Consider the following 22,883-nt stretch of genomic DNA (forward strand, 5'->3'; position numbering starts at 1 on the left):
TTCGTTGGAAGAGTGAAGAGTGTCTGCCTACTCATGTGAATCTGAGATATGTAAGATACGCAGTGTGAGCTATTGTGAATAAACCACTGCAGTTATGAAATTGATAAAAATAATGGCCATGTTTCAAAGTGTGTGCTGAACGAATATTTTGGGTATTTATTAGGATCCCCATTAGCTGCTGCAAAAGTGTCAGAATTGTTCACTTATCTCATTGACTTCTCAAACCCAGGCTTGGTCTGCTTCGCAAGCGTTCTCTGGAAGTCTCGCGTTTTTACGTCTCTGGGTTTAGAATCTTGTAGTGGGGGAACAGGAAGTTTCGCGCAGGCGCGCATCATTCTTCAGAATAAAGGATACGCCAGAATTGTGCAGCCGAGACGGTTTCAAATATATTACTACTGGTATGTAATAGCACGTTCTAATATCGAAAAAACATGTCATAACATGCTAGGTAACAAATACGTCAAGTTATTATCACGTTTGATAAAGGTTCTATGTGCTATTTCTCTGTCAAACCGCGTGAGTTAACGTGATCACTTTTTTTTACAGGTCAAATTGAGATTTTGGGTTAGTCTGAGTGGATGTATATAATTTCGCCAAGGTAATTTCATAAAGGATCAATTTATTTGAGATTTCTAGGTTCGTTTTACATGTCGTTTTTGGTTTTGTGTAAAATTCACGAGATGGTAAAATGGCTGTTCCCACTTGGTCTGCATCAACGTACTTCTGTGCATGCAGTGAGGTTTCAGCAGATAGAGACCATTTTACGGCTGCGCTACTGTTTTGGAGCTAAATGTAATGATTATCAGTTTTATACATGTGAACTAATATTCAGAGACATTCAGTTGTTTCTGTCTATCTATACATGTTACTATGGTGTGAACGGAACTACTATTGGTTTTTGATTGGAATAATACAGTGAAGACAAGGTTATTCAGGAAAATAGTACATAATGCTGCCTGAAACATACTGCAACCTTGTACTAAATGTTTTTTGAGTCATTTATGTGAATTCAGGAAATCTATAGATTAAGTGCATTTAAGTTGTGTAGCCTGATTTAAAGTGTATACTTTGTCTAATGTGAATTAATTAATGTTTTGTCAATGCTTAGTTACCAGATCTATTGAAGTGAGATCAGTGCTAGACTTGGACAGGAGCTCACCGAAGCTGAGTACCAACACCTCAAATTTCTACTGTTTGAGCTCATGTTCCTCTTTATAGAATATTAGTTCAACAGTATTGTGGCGCTCCTGCACCTAAATATAAACCATATTTTTAGAGAATAAGGAAAGTCTTGACAGTTCTGGCAGTAACTTTTGTGTCCGTGTCTCATTGTTACTACAGGCCGACTTGAATTAAGTTTGAGGCCGATAACATCAACAGTGAGGACAAACCCAGCCTGCCTCTCTCCTTCCACACTGAGTCCAAACCTACAGTCACTGGGTCCTGATTGTGACAGTGGAGCCCAGTTTGCACTGCAGGATCCAGAGATGGCATCAGTGAAGCTGGAAGACTACAGTCAAACACTGGAGCTGAATGTCAACATTAAAGATGAAGAAGAGGAGGAGGAGATTGGGACATCTGTTTCTCATGGTAAGAGCAGGTTTTATCTAACTAAGTTTGTGTTGTTCATTCCAACTTCCCACTGTGCATGAAAAGTTGCTGTTGAACTCCTTTATTTTATTTAATCTTTATTTAACCAGGTTGGCCAGTTGAGAACAAGTTCTCATTTACAGCTGCGACCTGACCAAGATAAACCAAAGCAGTGCGACAAAAACAACAACACAGTTACACATGGAATAAACAAACGTACAGTCAATAACAATAGAAAAATCTATATGCAGTGTGTGCAAATGTAGTAAGATTAGGGAGGTAAGGCAATAAATAGGTCATAGTGGCAAAATAATGACAATTTAGCATTAACGCTGGAGTGATAGATGTGCCGATGATGATGTGCAAGTAGAGATACTGGGGTGCAAAAGAACAAAAATAAATAACAATATGGGGATGGTGTAGTTAGGTGGGCTATTTACAGATGGGCTGTGTACAGGTGCAGTAATCGGTAAGCTGCTCTGACAGCTGATGCTTAAAGTTCGAGAGGGAGATATTAGACTCCAGCGTCAGCAATTTTTGCAATTAGTTCCAGTCATTGGCAGCAGAGAACTGGAAGGACATGCGGCGAAAAGAGGAGTTGGCTTTAGGGATGACCAGTGAAATATCCCTGCTGGAGCGCGTACTACGGGTGGGTGTTGCTATGGTGACCAGTGAGCTGAGATAAGGTGGGGCTTTACCTAGCAAAGACTTATAGATGACCTGGAGCCAGTGGGTAGTATATGGGGCTTTGGTGACAAAACGGATGGCACTGTGACAGACGACATCCAATTTGCTGAGTAGAGTGTTGGAGGCGATTTTGTAAATAACATCGCCAAATTCGAGGATCGTTAGGATAGTCAGTTTTACCAGGGTATGTTTGGCAGCATGAGTGAAGGAGGCTTTGTTGCGAATTAGGAAGCCGATTCTAGATTTAATTTTGAATTGGAGATGCTTAATCTGAATCTGGAAGGAGAGTTTACAGTCTAACCAGACACCTAGGTATTTGTAGTTGTCCAAATATTCTAAGTCAGAACCGTACAGAGTAGTGATGCTAGTCGGACGGGCGGGTGTGTGCAGCCATCGGTTGAAGAGCATGCATTTAGTTTCACTAGCTTTTAAGAGCAGTTGGGGGCCACGGTAGGAGTGCTGTATGGCATTGAAGCTCGTTTGGAGGTTTGTTAACACAGTGTCCAAAGAAGGGCCAGATGTATACAGAATGGTGTCGACTGCGTAGAGGTGGATCAGAGAATCACCAGCAGCAAGAGCTACATCATTGATATATATACAGAGAAATGAGTCGGCCCGAGAATTGAACCCTGTGGAACCCCCATAGAGACTGCCAGAGGTCCGGACAACAGGCCCTTCGATTTGACACACTGAACTCCATCTGAGAAGTAGTTGGTGAACCAGACGAGGCAGTGATTTGAGAAACCAAGGCTTTTGAGTCTTCCAATAAGAATTAGGTAATTGACAGGGTTGAAAGCCTTGGCCAGGTTGATGAAGACGGCTACACAGTACTGTCTTTTATCGATGGCGGTTATGATATCGTTTAGGACCTTGAGCGTGACTGAGGTGCACCCATGACCAGCTCGGAAAGCAGATTGCATAGCGGAGAAAGTACGATGGGATTCTAAATGGTCGGTGGTCTGTTTAACTTGGCTTTCGAAGACTTTAGAAAGGCAGGGCAGGATTTCATGTTGTTCTTTTTCAATGAGAAGGTAGATGTTTTTTCATGCTACTGACACTTGCATGGTTTGACACCAGTATTGCCAGCATTTGTTTTATTCACTGGGCTATCTGGAGTGTTCAGAGTAGAGTGAGGAAGTGAAGTAGACAAACTGACAGTCTTTTAAAGTTATATGAAATGAGTCTGTGTAGTTTCTAAACCTTGTGATAGTGAGTGGAGGATGATATAGGTCATAATTTTCTAGACATATGAGATACTTTTAGAATAGTTTTATTCCCCTTTTGTATTGTCTAGCATATTTATATGAATACATACAGTACCAGGCTACTGATATGAATACACACAGTACCAGCATATTTATATGAATACATACAGTGCATTCGGAAAGTATTCAGACCCCTTGACTTTTTCCACATTTTGTTAACTTCTTTGGGGCACCCCCCCCTTCTTCTGAATTTCCGGCTAAAGACATACCCTAATCTAACTGCCTGTAGCTCAGGCTCAGAAGCAAGGATATGCATATTCCTGGTATCATTTGAAAGGAAACACTCTGAATTTTGTGGAAATGTGAATTGAATGTAGGAGAATATAACACAATAGATCTGGTAGAAGAAAATACAAGGAAATAAACATATGTTTTCTGTTTTTTATTGTTGCTGCATCATCTTTTCAAATGACCAAGAACAGCCAAACATACAGATAGGATCCTGTGGGTGATTTGAGTGAAGAACATAAGATGGCAACAATAGCTGAGCAAAGTTTTAGACAGATAACTTCAAAAATGAACGAGCTACATGACATTGAGCATGAAGTCACCCAGGTGTCCCACACAAATGTACCCAAGTAGCCGAATTGGTACAGTGATACATTTTGAAAGAAAGAACTATCAACCAAATACATCAATGCTATTCTAACACACCCCCAAAAATAAATAAATATATATATGAAAAAATGTATTAAAATAAATAAATAATAATAAACAAACAAATAACAAGGGTAACTATTTACACATTTTCTATTTACAATATTGTGAAGACCCTCAGTCCTCTACACAATATTGTGCTGCTGGTGCCATGGCCCATAGCAGTCTCTTTCTGCTGTAAAGCAGAGGCCTACTGAACAGGTGGTGCAGGTGATGGGGCATTTCCTGTGACAAAGCTCACAACGACGTCTCCCTACTGTGCCCTTTTTGCCCTGAGGCACATTCAGGCCTGCAGAGATGAATCTGGGCAGGTGAACACCACTGGTTGTGGTGTTCACAGACTCTAGACTTTGTTTTAGCTTTTCCTGATTTATTCGCCATAATTTAAATATATAAACTTGTTGAAAATGCTATTGAATATGTACTGCTATGCGTTACACTCGTGGCTCCGTCAAGTAGGATTTGCAATGGCGAATGAACCTCTTTTACGCCAGAGTTTACGACAAAGGCTGGTCTTCAAACATATAACCATTACATATTGCTGTTTACCTCAGCTCATTGGCTATTGTCAGGACCCGGTGTGAGAAAGTCACTAATAATCGGCAGAACCCAGAAGATGAGGCAGACACAGCAGTACTAGAGACGGTGGTTTAATCAAAGGAAAGATCCTCCGGCAAAAATATAAATCCACAACGTCCAAAACAAAAGCCAAGAGACAAAAATAGATATCTTCCAAAATACAAAGAAAATCCACAAAGTGGTAAGAACAGCAAGGGAAAAAACAAACCTCAAAAGACTAATCCAAAATAAACAAGAACAATAGCAGAGAACCTCTGGAAACTCCAACAAGAGAAAAAGTTAACAGCAGGGCTGGGGCTGGGTGCTAACGTACAAACACTGAGCAAAGAACTGAGGAACACACAGGGTTTAAATACTAACAAGGGAACGACATACAGGTGCAAACAATAATTAGAGCAAGGAAAAAACAAAAGGTTCAAAAAAGGTGCAATGGGGACATCTAGTGACCAAAAACCAGAACAGTCCTGGCCAAAACCTGACAGAATCCCCCTCCTAGGAACGGCTCCTGACGTTCCTACCAGCCTTCTCAGGGTGGAGGGCCCTGAACTGACGAATGAGGTCAGGGTCCAGTATGTCCTTGGCAGGAACCCAGGAGCGCTCCTCGGGACCGTAGCCTTCCCAGTCCACCAGATACTGCCAGGACCGCTGCACCCGGCGGGAATCCAGTATCCGGTGGACGGTATAAGCCGACTGGCCTCCGATGACACGGGGCGGAGGGGGAGGTCTGCCTGCCGGGATAAGGGGAGAAAAAACAACAGGTTTTAATAAAGAAATGTGAAATGTTGGATTGATCTTAAGGGATCTGGGTAAGTGCAGGCGAAAAGTAACGGGATTGACTCTCCTGGCAATCTTAAAGGGACAGATGAAACTCTGGGACAGCTTGCGAGACTCCACCCGTAGCGGTAAGTTTTTTGTTGAGAGCCATACTCTCTGGCCGGGGTATAGGGTAGGACCGGGACGGCGACGTCTGTTGGCTTGTCGCTGGTACTGCTGTGAGGAACGCAGAAGATTAAGACGGGCCTTCTTCCACGTAAGCTGACAGCGTCTGATGAACCTCGAGGCTGAAAGCACTCTGACTTCTGCCTCCTGGTCCGGGAACAATAGAGGAGCATAGCCAAACTGACACTCGTGCGGGGATATACCAGTGGAGGAGGAGCACAAGGTGTTGTGTGTGTACTCGGCCCAAACAATGAAGGATGACCATGTGGACGGGTTGTTGGAAACCATACATCTGAGGGTGGTTTCCAGCTCCTGATTCATCCTCTCGGTTTGGCCGTTGGACTCCGGATGGTACCCTGAAGATAAACTGGCCGTGGCCCCTATGAGTTGGCAGAATGCCTTCCAAAACCTTGAGGCGAACTGGGGACCTCTGTCGGAAACCATATCTTGCGGAATGCCAAAGACTCGGAACACATGGTTAATCACCAACTCAGCTGTTTCCTTGGCAGAAGGTAATTTGGTCAAGGGAACAAACCTGGCCGCCTTAGAAAACCTGTCGATGATGACTAGGATAGTAGTATTACCATGGGACGGAGGAAGGCCAGTAATAAAGTCCAACGAGATATGGGACCAGGGTCGGTGGGGAATAGATAAAGGGTGAAGGAGTCCTTGAGGGCGGAGGTGAGAAGATTTGCCCTGGCAGCACACGGGACAGGCCTTGACGAAAGTGGCAACGTCTTCTTTTATGGTGGGCCACCAGAACTTAGGCTGAATGAACTCCAAGGTGCGACCTACGCCCGGGTGACAGGTGAGGCGAGAGGAGTGCCCCCACAGAAGGACTTGGGATCTTGCTGCCTTGGGAACAAACAACCGATTGGCAGGACCTCCCTTAGGACCCGGTTCGATGGCTTGAGCTTGTCTCACGGTATCCTCAACTTGCCACGAGATTGGAGCCACGATCTTAGCGGCAGGAAGAACAGTCATGTCAGTATCTTCTCGAATGGCAGGAGAGTAGACTCGTGACAAGGCGTCCGGTTTGAGATTCTTCGACCCGGGTCTATAGGTGAGGATAAACTGGAATCGGCTGAAGAAAAGAGACCATCGAGCTTGTCTGGACTTCAACCGCTTCGCCTGCTGGATATACTCCAGATTTTTGTGGTCCGTAAGCACTTGAAATGGCTGAGAAGCCCCCTCGAGCCAGTGTCTCCATTCCTTCAATGCCATCTTAACCGCTAGGAGTTCACGATCCCCCACATCGTAATTCCTCTCAGCCGGGGTAAGCCGGTGAGAGAAGAAGGCGCAAGGATGAAGCCTCTTGTCTTCACCCCTCTGAGACAGGACAGCTCCAACACCAACCTCTGATGCGTCTACCTCCCCCACAAAAGGTTCATCCGCCGTCGGTAGTGTCAGGATGGGAGCAGAGAGGATGCACTGCTTGAGTCCTTGGAAGGCCGTCTCAGCTTCTCTTCCCCACAGAAACCTTGTGTTGCCACCCTTGTTTACAGCTGAGAGAGGGGCTGCCACCGAGCTGAAGTTCTTGATGAACTTGCGGTAAAAGTTAGTGAAGCCCAGGAAACGCTGAACTTCCTTAACGGACTTGGGGGTGGGCCAATCCGCTACCGCCCCTACCTTCTTGGGGTCCATCTGGACTCGACCGGGTTCCACTACAAATCCCAGGAATTGTACTCGAGGGGAATGGAATTCACACTTCTCCGGCTTAACGTACAAATGGCTGTCTAGGAGGCGTTTGAGCACTTGTCTGACATGCTTAGTGTGTTCTTGAAGGGAGCTCGAAAAGATGAGGATGTCATCCAAGTAAACAAACACGAAAATGTTAAGCATATCCCTAAGCACATCGTTTATGAGCGCTTGGAACACAGCCGGGGCGTTGGTCAGACCGAAGGGCATCACCAAGTATTCGTAGTGACCAGTAGGCGTGTTGAAAGCGGTCTTCCACTCGTCACCGGGTTTGATCCGCACAAGATGGTATGCGTTCCGTAGGTCAAGCTTAGTGAAGACCACTGCTTCCTGGAGCAGCTCAAAGGCTGTGGCCATAAGGGGTAGCGGGTAGCGGTTACGGACGGTTATGGCATTAAACCTCAAAAGACTAATCCAAAATAAACAAGAACAATACCAGAGAACCTCTGGAAACTCCAACAAGAGAAAAAGTTAACAGCAGGGCTGGGGCTGGGTGCTAACGTACAAACACTGAGCAAAGAACTGAGGAACACACAGGGTTTAAATACTAACAAGGGAACGACATACAGGTGCAAACAATAATTAGAGCAAGGAAAAAACAAAAGGTTCAAAAAAGGTGCAATGGGGACATCTAGTGACCAAAAACCAGAACAGTCCTGGCCAAAACCTGACAGCTATCTTCCAAGCTAGATTTCAAGATGATCAGTGGTCATTGGGCCAAAATACAGTCAATCAACGATAGACTGGTCCTACCATTGGTGGGCAATGAGGTCATTGATTGGTGTCTTCCAATCGTTTTTTTTCGGTCAATACGTCCCAGGAAAAGAACCATCAAGTATGGTTGTGTTAGTAACAACCAGAGGATTGCAATGAAACCAACCATGACTGGATAAACGTTTGTTTAGTGTGTGTAATTACCACGAACGCTTCGTCCAAAGTTGAATGAGACGGAAATCACGACGCAACCGGTTTACAAATGTTTCGTGTTAGGCTATAAAAATGGATTTTATCAAACAAAACGAACATTCACTGTGTAGTTAGGACACTTGGCATTGCCACCAGAGGAAGATCTTCAATGGTATGCGATTTATTTTATTGTTATTTCTGACTTTCGTGACGCTAATGCTTGGTTGGAAAATGCTAGTAATACTTGTGTGTGTGTGGGGCGCCGTCCTCAAAAAATCACGTTTGCTTTTGCAGTAAACCTTTTTGAAATCTGACAAAGCGGCTGGATTAATAAGACGTTCATCTTTTAAATGATGTAAGATACATGTATTTACAAGAATGTTTAATACAACGAATGGTGTATTTAAAATGTTAGCTCTTTGCAGTTTCACCGGATGTTGGCTTGGTGGGACGTTAGCGTCTCACCTACCCTAGGGAAGTTAAGTTACAGCCTTATTCTAAAATTAATGAAATAAAAGAACATTCCTCGTCAATCTACACACAATACCCCATAATGACAAAGCAAATGCAGGTTTTTAGAAATGTTTTCACATTTATATAAATTAACAACAGACATACCTTATTTACAAAAGTATTCAGGTCCTTTGCTAGGAGACTCGACATTGAGCTCAGGTGCATCTTGTTTCCATTGATCATTCTTGAGATATTTCTGTAACTTGATTGTTGTCAACCTGTGGTAAATTCAATTGATTGGACATGATTTGGAAAGGCACACACCTGTCTATATAGGGTCCCATGTTTGACAGTGCATGTCAGAGTAAAAACCAAGCCATGAGGTCGAAGGACTTGTCTCTAGAGCTCCATGAAAGGAAAAATTCACAAGCTGGTAAAATGGCGGCACCTGCGAGGTCTGCGTCAACGGACTTCAGTGCAGGCAGTGTGGGTGTAGCGGAGGGACACACTTTTACGGTTGCACTACTGTTTTGAAGCTAAATGTAATGATTATCAGTTTTCTACATGTTTAATAATATTGACACATTCAGTTTGTCTTTATCTATAAACGTTACTATGGTGTGAACAGGACATATAAATAAAAAAATTGAAGTAATACAGTAAATACAAGGTTATTAAGGAAAATAGCACATGGTGCTGCCTAAAACTAACTAACCTTGTACTAAATGGTTTTTGAGTCGTTTATGCATTTATCTACTACAGGTTAAGTATTAGCTCAAAAGTATTGTGGAGCTCCTGCACCTAAATATAAACAGTACCAGCACCCAAAATGAGTATCGGCAACTATTTCAGTCCAAGTCAAGCACTGAATTAGATAATTGAACATTAAAAAATATAATATATTTAATAGAGAATAAAGACCTTGCAAGAACTTTCAATAAAATAACTTTTGTGTCCGTTTCTCCTCTACTACTTGCAGACTCAGGTATGAGGCCGGTAACATCAACAGTGAGGACAAACCCAGCCCTCCTCTCTCCTTCTACACTGAGTCCAAACCTACAGTCACTGGGTCCTGATTGTGACAGTGGAGCCCAGTTTGCACTGCAGGATCCAGAGATGGCATCAGTGAAGCTAGAAGACTGCAGTCAAACACTGGAGCTGAATGTCAACATTAAAGTTGAAGAAGAGGAGGAGGAGAAGATCGGGACATCTGTTATTCATGGTAAAAGCAGGTTCTATCTAACTAAATTTGTGTTATTCATTCCAACTTCCCACTGAGTATGAAAAGTTGCAGTAGAACTGTTTCATGATGAACTGTTTCAATGAGAAGGTAGATGTTATTTCATGCTACTGACACTTGCATGGTTTGACACCAGTATTGCCAGCATTTGTTTTATTCACTGAGCTATCTGGAGTCTTCAGAGAGGAGACTAAAGAAGTGAAGTAGACAAACTGCCAGTGTTTTAAAGTTCTATGAAGTGAGTCTGTGTAGTTACTAAACCTTGTGATAGTGAGTGGAGGAGGATATGGCTCATAATTTTCTTGACTTATGAGATACTTTTAGAATAGTTTTATTCTCCTTTTCGTATTGCACAGCATATTTATATGAATACATACAGTACCAGCCTACTGAATGAATACATACAGTACCAGCCTACTTATATGAATACATACAGGTAGCTTAGTGGTTAAAGTGTTGAGCCAGTAACCGAAAGGTTGAAACATCCTCTTAAAAAGAGGAAACATCCTCTTACTGTCAACTGCGTTTAGTTTCAGCAAACTTGACGTGTGTAAATATTTGTATGAACACAAGATTAACAACTGAGACATAAGCTGAACAAGTCCCACAGACATGTGACTAACTGATAAAGGAATTTGTTTCCTATATGTTCGTTAACCAATTTAACTACAACAATGCAAACACTCTGTTCATTTATAAAAATTTGTAAGGTTCTTATTTGCATAAAATAGACAGAGACCCGTGTCCAAATTAATCAATAGCTTTATTCTCGAGAGAGCTCTACTCAAAAAACCATGTACATTAGGTTATATATCACACACAGCGTCATAGCTTTCTAAATGTCCCTCCTCTTCTCCGACAAGGACAAAGCTGACCAAAAGTTCATTCCAACACACTAACGCACATACCTTACACACAATATCTGGATTATCTCCTGAAGTCTCACCACAGTTTATTACCACTTAGCTGACAGTTCCAGTCCCCCCCCCCAGATGTGGAAAACCTAGAGGGGTTCTTGCTGTCTTCCCATATCTCTTAAGAGTTATAGCTTGGTCGGTTCAAACATAGGTTAATGATCCACTTCGTTTTCTTTAGACACACGCACACATACATTCCTTTCTTCCCATGTACATGCTACATCACTTCTAATCCTAATGGTTAAGTTTCTGTGTAGACTTATTTAATCATTTATCTTAAACCTTGATAAAATATCTTAACACTAACAGAAATTGAAAAATGTGTCCCTGAACAAAGGGGGGGTCAAAATCAAAAGTAACAGTCCGTATCTGGTGTGGCCACCAGCTCCGTTAAGTACCACAGTGCATCTCCTCCTCATTGACTGCACCAGATTTGCCAGTTCTTACTTTGAGATGTTACCCCACACTTCCTCCAAGGCACCTGCAAATTCCCAGACATTTCTGGGGGGAATGGCCCTAGCCCTCACCCTCCGATCCAACAGGTCCAAGATGTGCTCAATGGGAATGAGATCCGGGCTCTTCGCTGTCCATGGCAGAACACTGACATTCCCGTCTTGCATGAAATCACGCACAGAACGAGCAGTATGGCTGGTGGCATTGTCATGCTGGAGGGTCATGTCAGGATGAGCCTGCAGGAAGGGTACCACATGAGGGAGGAGGATGTCTTCCCTGTAACGCACAGCGTTGAGATTGCCTGCAATGACAACAAACTCAGTCCGATGATGCTGTGACACACCGCCCCAGACCATGACAAACCCTCTAGGTCACAGTCTCCTGCACGAACCAAGAACATTTTGCCTCACATTTTTTAGAGGGCAAAGTAGTTGGCTGGGAAATGTTGTATGAATCAGAGTATCAATGAATTGAATGTATGTAGGCTGTGAATGGCCTCACACCAGTACAGTAGGTGGCGGTGTATGCACTAGCAGTTCTGGGGGGGAGGGGGGCAGTGCCCCTGTGACAACAATTTCGAACCCCCTTGTGGCCCCCCTAAATGTGGAGTATGAAATCATTTTTACATAACAAATTTTTTGCTATCGTTCTTTTTTTACATCCGTTATTAGACAGTGGCAACGTTGATGATTATGAACATGGTCTTATGCCTGCAATGCAATGCAGTGAAGAAAACGATGACAACAATAACGTCTAATGTAACTGGCCCCTTTAACAGTACAACTGGCCCCTCTAACAGTACAACTGGCCCCTCTAACAGTACAACTGGCCCCTCTAACAGTACAACTGGCCCCTCTAACAGTACAACTGGCCCCAGCTTGGCCCCCCCAGTTGAAATGGTCTAGAACCGCCACTGGGTGTATGCACCTAAGAGTTGGATGCGATCTGCCAACCAAATTCCAAAGAAGGACAACGCAAATGCACATCACTTGACCCGTATGGAGAATGTGAAAAGGAGCAAAGTTCATACCTATTACTGATGTTTGATGAAGAGTATCTACCACCCAATGTAAATCTGGGATATATAAGATACCCCCTAACAGAGTTTGTGTAAAACCCGATGCAACGCAAGAAATGTAAAAGGTTTGGCCACATGTCAAGTGTTTGCAGATGGAAGGAATATGTTATTGTTGAGTATGTGAATGTAAAATTATGCAACTGTGGTGGGGGTCGTTTTCCCGAATTCTCAGAGTGCCCTGTTAGAGTGAAAGAGGTTGAGGTGTCAAGGATCAGGACTGGACAGCGAATCTCCTACAGTTGAAATCGGAAGTTTACATACACCTTAGTCAAATACGTTTAAACTCAGTTTTTCACAATTCCTGACCCTTAATCCTAGTCAAAATTCCCTATCTTAGGTCAGTTAGGATCACCACTTTATTTTAAGAATGTGAAATGTCAGAATAATAGTAGAGACTTATTTATTTCAGCTTTTATTTTTTATCACATACGCGGTGGGTCAGAAGTACAGAAATACATTCAATTTGTATTTGGTAGCATTGCCTTTAAATTGTTTAACTTGGGTCAAACGTTTTGCGTAGCCTTCCCCAAGCTTCCCACAATAAGGTGGGTGAATTTTGGCCCATTCCTCCTGACAAAGCTGGTGTAACGGAGTCAGGTTTGTAGGCCTCCTTGCTCGCACATGCTTTTTCAGTTCCGCCCACAAATTTTCTATAGGATTGAGGTCGGGGCTTTGTGATGGCCACTCCAATACCTTGTCTTTGTTGTGCATACGGCATTTTGCCACAATTTTGGAAGTATGCTTGGGGTCATTGTCCGTTTGGAAGACCCATTTGCATCCAAGCTTTAACTTCCTGACTGATGTCTTGAGATGTTGCTTCAATATATCCACATAATTTTCAAGCTGACTGCAGGAATTTCCACATGAGCTGTTGCCAGATAATTTAATGTGAATTTCTCTACCTTATGCCGCCTCCAACGTTGTTTTTGAGAATTTGTCAGTATGCCCAACCAGCCTCACATCTGCAGACTGCAGTGTATGACGTTGTGGGCGTGCGGTTTGCTGATGTCAATGTTGTGAACAGAGTGCCCCATGGTGGTATCAGGGTTATGGTATGGGCAGGCATAAGATACAGACAACCAACACAATTGCATTTAATGATGGCAATTTGAATGCACAGAGATCCCATGACAAGATCCTGAGGCCCATTGTCCTGCCATTCATCCGCCGCCATCACCTCATGTTTCAGCATGACAACGCACAGCCCCATGTCGCAATAATCTGTACACAATTTAAAATGCTGAAAATGTCCCAGTTCTTCCATGGCCTGCGTACTCACCAGACATATCACCCTTTGAGCATGTTCGGGATGGTCTGGATCGATGTGTGCGACAGCTTGTTCCAGTTCCCGCCAATATCCAGGAATTTCACACAGCCATTGAAGAGGAGTGGGACAACATTCCACAGGCCACAATCAACAGCCTGATGAACTCTATGTAAAGAAGATCTGTCCCGGGGAGGCAGCAGCAGCTACCCACTTCTCCTGTGGTTACTGTGTAAATTGGGAGGTGCTGGAACCAAAAGTGATCCCAAGAGGTGGTGACCTGGGGGTCTCTGAGGTACCAGAACACATTAAATAAAATTACCTTTTTAATAAAGCATTGCATGCATTATCATGGCTTTAGTGAACTGGCATAGAGCAGCGGTGTGGAGCCGCTTGCAGAAGTTGCACACATGGAGTACATTTACTGTAGCCTGGAGTCCTGGAAAAATGTGGCCTTTTATAAATGGATTTCATGCAATTCTATATTTTAGATGACTGGAGACTTTCACAGAATCTTAAAAGGTAAATTATTATTTTATTATTTCAATAGGCAAGTCAGTTAAGAACATATTCTTGTTTACATTGATGGCCTACCCCAGCCAAACCCGGACGACGCTGGGCCAATTGTGCCCCGCTTCCTCCAGGTTTAATACCTCACAAATGACCAAAATGACAGGCTACTTTGACACTAACAAACTGAGAATCTGAGATCAATAAAAACGACCTTGTCTCTAATCCATCAATGGCCTAGGTCAGGTGTGAGGAGAAACACATTGTACAATATGAGGAGGAAGTTATAGTCCTAAACAAGCTTTCCAGTTTCACTGACTCACCCAATGATGTGCAGCTCACTCACCGGACAAAAGCTTCTCTCTCTTGCTTTACTTTGTAAAACATTGCTGTTTGCTCAATAGGCCTATCTGGAAGTTGATAACTTGGGAACATACATACAGATTAGTATTTTCTTTTCAGCAGGATCCATTTGCTTTACAACCTGTGTTTTCCAGTGATTGTATTATAAATATTGCTAAAGGCCTGTTTTGGCTGCATGCTGTTCACTGACAGATTTGCCACATGTTCCTGACTGTAGACATGCCTTGTGATTTGGCTACACACAATCCACAGCTGGGCTATTTTATTTAAATTAGCTATTGATCCTCTGTAGCTAAATACTCCTGGTGTAGTATTGGGGATGATTTCATTTCTTTCTGAACAGACTGCAGAGTGCTGCAGCACCTTGGGCTCCTTAGTGGCGCAGCGGTCTAAGGCACTGCATCTCAGTGCAGTCCCTGGTTCGAATCTAGGCTGCATCACATCCGGCCGTGATTGGGAGTCCCATATGGCGGCGCACAATTGGCCCAGCGTCGTCCGGGTTTGGCCGGGGTAGGCCGTAATTGTTAATAAGAATTTGTGGTTCAAAATAAATAAAAACCCACTTCCCGCAGCTATTATTCTATTAGGAAATAAATGAAGTGCCATGCTGGAGAGATGAGTTGTTGGCTCATGTCTATAACAGCACAGAGAGGGAGAGACATTAATACATTCGTAGAATATCAGGCACGTTTTCACATTATGGTTTTTTGGGGGCATGACAATTACAGAGGAATCCAAATGTAATTACTCTGATTGCTTTAATTAGGATTTTTAAATTGCAAACAGTGGACAAAAAAATGTCACGAGTGGTAGGCTACCTGATCCTCGCAAATGGGTTCCGGAAACGAAAGACTACAAAACTGAGGTGCTGGAGGATCCGGCTCAAATGAAGCACCGCCCTTCTCATATAATGAGGTAGAGCCATCCCAAGGATCCCCGAATGCATGGACGGTTGCACCAAAGTCTTTTATAACTAATCCAAGATAGACCATAGCCGGTCGTTTCCAACGGGAAGAGATGAGTCATAGTGGGCAGAGCCAAGCACGAGTCAGCGAGGTCCTACTGGTGCGTTCTACAACACATCTGCATATTTCTGTTAGGGAACTCCTCTGTGAATCACTCGTGTGTAATAACTCAATTCACCTTTTACGTTCCTTCTAAATAACACGATTATTTAAAACTTTTGCAAAGGGTAAAGTCTACAAAACTTAGTCCACTCTGTTCATAACAGATTTTAGTTCTGGGAACAGAAAACTCTATTAAGATCAGATGTTTCATAGATTAGAACATTTGCAGAATGTCGGCCAAAATCCATCTCGTTCCATCTTCTCCCACTGCCGGCCAGTGGGCTTCCTCTCACTACCATATTTGGCAGTGAGTGGAAACGCTAACCGGATGCTTCACATTTATACATCTGGTGAAATATCTGTCTCATTGTTCTATCTGTGGCTGCACTGTGGTCTTGGGGGAAGGAACACAACATTCTTCAGTATAAAGAAAACGTCAGAACTGTTATGTTAAGAAGATGACCTTTGTGTCGGTTTCTATTTATTAATACAGGAATGTAATGGCAGGTTTAAACTTCCTATTATCGAAGGAGCATGTCATACCATGCTAGGTAACATCCGTTAAGGTATTATCACGTTTGGGAAAGGTTTGATGTTTTATTTTTGAGTCAAACTGAGTGATTGTGATCAACTATTTTACAAGTCACACAGCTAGAAGCTTTTGGTTTGTCTGAATGGGTGTTCATCATTTCCTCAAGGTCATTTAATAAAGAATCCATTTATTTGAGATTTCAGAGTTCGTTTAGCATGTTATTGGTTTTGTGTAAAATTGACGAGCTGGTAAAATGGCGGTGGCCACTCTGTCTGGCTCCAATGGGCTTCAGTGCTGGTGCAGAGAGACAATTTCAGGGTCTCACTACAGGTTTGAAGCTGAATGTAATGATTATCATGTGTTGTAATATTCAGACACATTCAGTTGTTTCTATTTTTATAAATGTTACTATGTTGTGAACAGAAATACAATTGGTTTTTGATTGAAATAATACAGTGAAGAAAAGGTTATTCAGGAAAATAGTACATAGTGCTGCCTACAACATACTGCAATCTTGTACTAAATGGTTTGAGTCATTTATGCATTTATGTGAATTTGTGGAGTCTACTATAGTTTAAGTGCACTTACGTTGTGTAGACTAATTTAAAGCAGGTTCTTTGTCTAATGTGTTACATTAATTAATGTTTTGTTGTCAGTGCGTAGCTACCAGATCTATTGAAGTGAGATCAGTGCTTGACTTGGACAGCAGCTCACTGGAGCAGAGTACCGTCACCTCACATTTCTACTGTTTGAGCTCATGTTCCTCTTATAGAATATTAGCTCAACAGTATTGTGGAGCTCCTGCACTTAAATATAAACAGTACCGGTACCTATTTCAGTCCAAGTCAAGTACTGAATTAGATAATTGAACAAGAAGAAATATAGTACTTTTTTGGAGAATTAAGAAAGTGCCTGAACTGTCAAGACAACTTTCTGTCTGTTTCTCAATGTTACTACAGGACAACTAGAATTAAGTCTGAGGCCGGTAACATCAACAGTGAGGACAAACCCAGCCTGCCTCTCTCATTCCACACTATGTCCAAACCTACAGTCACTGAGTCCTGATTGTGACAGTGGAGCCCAGTTTGCACAGCAGGATCCAGAGATGGCATCAGTGAAGCTGGAGGACTGCAGTCAAACATTGGAGCTGAATGTCATCATTAAAGATGAAGAAGAGGAGGAGAAGATTGGGAATTCTCTTTCTCATGGTAAGAGCAGGTTCTATCTAACTAAGTTTGTTGTTCATTCCAACTTCCCACTGTGTATGAAAAGTTGCTGTAGAACTGTTTCATGATGAACTGTTTCAATGAGAAGGTAGATGTTATTTCATGCTACTGAGACTTGCATGGTTTGACACCAGTATTGTCAGCATTTATTAACTGGGATATCTGGAGTGATCAGAGAGTAGACTAAAGAAGTGAAGTAGACAAACTGCCAGTGTTTTAAAGTTCTATGAAATGAGTATGTGTCGTTACTAACCCTTGTGATAGTGAGTGGAGGATATGGCTCATTTATGACTTTTGCCCCTTTTTAGAATAGTTTTATTCCCCTGTATTGTACAGTCTACTGATATGAATACATATATCACCCGGTACAGCCAGAAGAGGACTGGCCACACCTTTGGGCCTGGTTCCTCTTCCAAGGTTCCTGCTTTCTAGCGAGTTTTTCCTTTCCACTGTGCTTCCACATCTGCATAGGTTGCTCTTTGGGGTTTTAGGCTGGGTTTCTGTAAAGCACTTTCTGACAACTGCTGATGTAAAATGGGTTTATAAAATAAATTTGATTGACATGGACAGTACCAGTCAAAGATTTGGACACCTACTTATTCCAGGGTTTTCTTTATTTTTACTATTTTCTACATTGTAATATAAGTGAAAACAAACTTTAAGTAACACATATGTAATCATGTAGTAACCAAAAAAGTGAGATTCTTCAAACTAGCCACCCTTTGCCTTGATGACAGCTCTGCACACTCTTGGCATTCTCTAAACCAGCTTCATTAGGAAGTTACCTGGAATGCATTTCAATTAACAGGTGTGCCTTGTTAAAAGTTAATTTGTGGAATTTCTATCCTTAGTGCGTTTGAGCCAATCAGTTGTGTTGTGACATGGTAGGTATGGTATACAGAAGATAGCCCTATCTGGTAAAAGAGCAAGGCCATATTATGTCAAGAACAGCTCAAATAACAAAGAGAAATGACAGTCCATTACTTTAAGACATGAAGGTCAATCAATGCAGAACATTTTATAGAACTTTGAAAGTTTCTTCAAGCGCAGTTGCAAATCCATCAAGCGCTATGATGAAACTGACTCTCACGAGGACTGCCACAGGAAAGGAAGATCAAGAGTTACCTCTGCTGCAGGGGATAAGGTCATTAGAGTTACCAGCCTTAGAAATTTCATCCCAAATAAATGCTTCAGAGTTCAAGTAACAGACACATCAACATCAACTGTTCAGAGGAGACTGCGTGAATCAGCCCTTCATGGTCAAATTGATGCAAATAAACCACTACTAAAGGACACCAATAAGAAGAAGTGACTTGCTTTGGCCAAGAAACACGAGCAATGGACATTAGACCGGGGGAAATCTGTAATTTGGTGTGATTAGTCAAAATTTGAGATTTTTGGTTCCAACTGCTGTGTCTTTGTGACACGCAGAGTAGTTGAATGGATGATCTCTGCATGTGTGGTTCCCACCGTGAAGCATGGAGGTGTGATGGTGGGGTGCTTTGCTGGTAACACTCAGTGATTTATTTAGAATTCAAGGCACACTTAACCAGCATGGCTACCACATCAGTCTGCAGCAATATGCCATCCCATCTGGTATGGGCTTAGTGGGACTCATTTGTTTTTCAACAGGACAATGACCCAAAACAACCCTACAGGCTGTGTAAGGGCTATTTGACTTAGAATGAGAGTGATGGAGTGCTGCATCAGATGACCTGGCCTCCACAATCCCCCGACCTCAAACCAATTGAGATGGTTTGGGATAAGTTGAACCGCAGAGTGAAGGAAAAGCAGCCAAATGCTCAGCATACGTGGGAGCTCCTTCAAGACTGTTGGAAAAGCCTTCCAGGTGAAGCTGGTTGAGAGAATGCCAAGTGTGCAAAGCTGTCATCAAGGCAAATGGTGGCTACTTTGAAGAATCTAAAATATATTTTGATTTGTTTTAACACTTTTTTCGGTTACTACATGATTCCATATCTGTTATTTCATAGTTTTGATATCTTCACTTATTCTATAATGTAGAAAATAGCAAAAATAAAGAAAAACCCTTGAATGAGTAAGTTTGTCCAAACGTTGGACTGGTACTGTATATCACACCAACTGACTAGTTCTTCTGATGTTGTTCACACAGGAAACCATGTTGACACATTCTCTACATCCAGAGAGCAACAGCAGGAAGATCACAGAGCTAAGAGGTCACACCACTGCCCACATTGTGAGGAGATTTTCCCATTTCTATCAAAACTAAAAATACACCTAAAAATACACACAGGAGAGAATCTGTATTCTTGTACTGACTGTGGGAAGAATTTCACAACATTAAAGGTTCTGATCATTCATCAGAGAGTGCATGAACGGATACGCACAGGAGAGAAGCCTTACTCCTGCTCTGACTGTGGAAAGAGTTTCTCTCTACTGAGCAACTTAAAACGACATGAACGCATACATACAGGAGAGAAGCCTTACATATGCTCTGACTGTGTAAAATGCTTTACAACATCAACTGAGCTAAAACGTCATCAGAGAACACACACGGGAGAGAAGCCTTACTCCTGCTCTGACTGTGGAAAGAGTTTCTCTCAACTGAGCAACTTAAAAGCACATGTACGTATACATACAGGAGAGAATCCCTACTCCTGCTCTGACTGTGGGAAGAGTTTCTCTCTACTGAGCAACTTAAAATCACATGAACGTATGCATAAAGGAGAGAAGCCTTACTTATGCTCTGACTGTGTAAAATGCTTCACAACATCAACTGAGCTAAATCGTCATCAGAGAACACACACAGGAGAGAAGCCTTACTCCTGCTCTGACTGTGGAAAGAGTTTTTCTCGACAAAGCACCTTAAAAAAACACCAAGGTAAACATAAAGGACCACTGATCTGACTGTGAAAAATGTTTTAAAACAACAGCTGAGCTAAAAGGTCATCAGAGAACAGACACAGGAGAGAAACCTTACATCTGCTCTGACTGTGCGGCGAGTTTCTCTCTTCTGTGCCACTTAAAATGACTTGAACATGTACACACACGGGAGAAGACATTACTGCACTGACTGTGGGAAGAGATTCTACAGAATGGGCCATTTAAAAAGACACCAATGTATACATAAAGGAGTTCTCTCAGACCAGCTAAGATTAGTCACTCCACTTCATTCTCATGTCATTAAATAATTGGCAACGTTGAATTGGACCAAATGAAGAAAGCGTAGAACACTATAGTAATCCTATTGTTTCTCACTGTGAGAGAACCGTGCAGAGGAAAGGGAGTGTTATAGAATGTTAGCCTCTCTTTACTGATCATTGTGCACCTTGTCAGTTTTGGTGTGTTTTGTTAGCTTCTACTGTAAAGATATTGAGTTGACCTTGGATTTGCCCTTAGGGTGGAATATCCTCTGTGAGGCGTCTCACAATGGAGTCTGATGGTTGACTGGGTGGTACTGCTTCTCTCTGCAGTTTTCTGTGGGAAAGAGCTGGTAGACACAACATGTACAGAGTGTACAAAACATGAAGGGACACCTGCTCTTTTCATGACATAGACTGACCAGGTGAACCCAGATGAAAACTATAATCCTTATTGATGTAGTTTTTATTATGAATTTATCATGGATTCATTTTGGATCCCCATTAGCTTTCAGCAGAAAACAAGAGACTGCAGTTGCAGTGGGCTAAGAAATGGAAAGACTGGATGCTGGAGAATTTGAAAAACATTTCCTGGTCTGATGAATCCCTGTTCCTGCTGATTCATGCTGATGGAAAGACTAGGGTATGGAGGAAACCATGAGTACATCCATCATGCCTCGTCATCTTTGCAGGCTGGTGATGGTGTGGCGTTTGTTTTCATACCACACACTGGGCCCCTTGATAAAAGTGGAGCAACGTTTGAATACCACAGGATATCTAAACATCATTGCCAATCAGGTGCATCCCTTCATGGCAGCAGTGTATCCATCTGCAAATAGATTTTTTATGCAACAAGGCTTGTCCAGGAGTGATTCCAAGAACATGACAGTGAATTCAGCTTACTGCAGTGGCCTGCCGAGTCACCAGATCTCAATCCAATTGTTCATCTGTGGGAAGAGATGGAAGGAGCTATTCCGAGTAGAGATCCACTCCCAGCCAACTTGACACCATTTTGGGAAGAATTGGGCCAGAATCCCTGTGGAATGCTCTCAACACCTTGGACAGTCTATGCACTGAAGAATTAAGGCTAATTCTGAGGACAAAGGAGGGGTGCAACTCAATAGGATGTTGTTCCTAATGTTTGTGCACTCAGTGTATATCAGATAAAGGTGGTGTGATGACCAGTTTTTAGCATTGGTTTGGGTGGATTATTTTATATTACTAAACTTTTGTTTAATGATAAACAGTCTATGAATCTACTTGTGTTTATTAAAATTGTCTTTTAATACTAGATTTATTATTTTAGTCATTGATGATGAATGTATTTGAATAACTGTGTTGAAGTTAATTGATCTGGTAGCAGGTAGCCTAGCGGTTAAGAGTATTGGGCCAGTAACTGAAAGGTTGCTGGTTTGAATCCCGAGCCGACTAGGTGAAAAGTCTGACATTGTGCCCTTGAGCAAGGCAATTAACCCTTATTTGTCCTGTAAGTTGCTCTGGATAAGAGCATCTGCTAAGTGACAAGATTGTAATGAAAAATGTTTGTACATTCATTTATGCTGGGCAACCACTTTTTTTCTCTTAAATGAAAATAAACTGTTTGAAGTGAAATACTGTATATACAATACACAACATTACCACTTTGTTGACCCTGGCCAGAGGTACAGGACCATAGTAAACTAGACTATGTAGCTGCTGTTAGTAGCCTACAGTTTCCATGTAATACAGCATGTCAGATCACTAATGATTAGGTGTACAGGCTGCTACATTTCTGCTTGTGTCTGTCGGGAGTGATGTGTTATCAGGCTACCAGAGGGAAGTGGAGAACGCGCCTTGAGCTTTGTGCGTTGTGCCCGGCCCGCCCGACATGGTCAAGAGAGACAAAGGGCCGGCAGCAGCACTCTGATGTGAAGAACTGTACAAAAATGTATGATTGTAGTACATTGGGGGGAAAAATACCATGGTACTATCATGGCACTATAGTGACCAAAGAAATAGATGATAGTAGATATTTTTCAATGTTGTTAGTTTTGGTATTTGCACCAGTAGCATGGTGTTTTCCTGCAATGGTAGGAACCAAAAAATAATATATGTTTTCCATTGTACTAGAGGCCTAGGAACATAGAATAAACTGACAGATGTGTCATAATAGCATGGAAGTAAAGCTGCACTGAGAGACACATTTGAAATGGAATACATTGAATACATGCATCAGGGTGGAAACAATCACAGTAAAACATTATTTAAATGTATTGTTGGAAGGACTGTGGTCTCCATTCATGTAATACAATAAATATATACATCAGATGGTATTGGGGAGCTATTTCATAGGGTTTTCAC

At 42.3% G+C, this 22,883-nt stretch overlaps 1 protein-coding gene across 1 annotated transcript; it reads left to right on the forward strand.

The window, feature by feature from the left end:
• The first annotated feature begins 313 nt into the window (after positions 1 to 313).
• On the forward strand, positions 314 to 22,848 carry LOC129860180 (zinc finger protein 664-like). The gene is made up of 5 exons (XM_055930559.1): positions 314 to 398; positions 1,342 to 1,590; positions 9,754 to 9,996; positions 17,158 to 17,406; positions 19,556 to 22,848. Exons 2-5 carry the CDS (start codon positions 1,488 to 1,490, stop codon positions 20,308 to 20,310), a joined length of 1,350 nt encoding a protein of 449 aa, XP_055786534.1. The 5' UTR covers positions 314 to 398; positions 1,342 to 1,487; the 3' UTR covers positions 20,311 to 22,848.
• The last annotated feature ends 35 nt before the right edge of the window (positions 22,849 to 22,883 follow it).

Source organism: Salvelinus fontinalis, chromosome 7 (genome assembly GCF_029448725.1).
Source record: "Salvelinus fontinalis isolate EN_2023a chromosome 7, ASM2944872v1, whole genome shotgun sequence".
In the NCBI taxonomy this organism is placed as follows: Eukaryota; Metazoa; Chordata; class Actinopteri; order Salmoniformes; family Salmonidae; genus Salvelinus; species Salvelinus fontinalis.

Bases quoted from the DNA above. Each gene is read 5' to 3' on its own strand.
- LOC129860180 (XM_055930559.1), top strand. From the start codon at position 1,488: ATGGCATCAGTGAAGCTGGAAGACTACAGTCAAACACTGGAGCTGAAT. The intron at 1,591-9,753 runs GTAAGAGCAGGT...TACTACTTGCAG, and splicing joins TGGGACATCTGTTTCTCATG to ACTCAGGTATGAGGCCGGTA. The intron at 9,997-17,157 runs GTAAAAGCAGGT...ATGTTACTACAG, and splicing joins CGGGACATCTGTTATTCATG to GACAACTAGAATTAAGTCTG.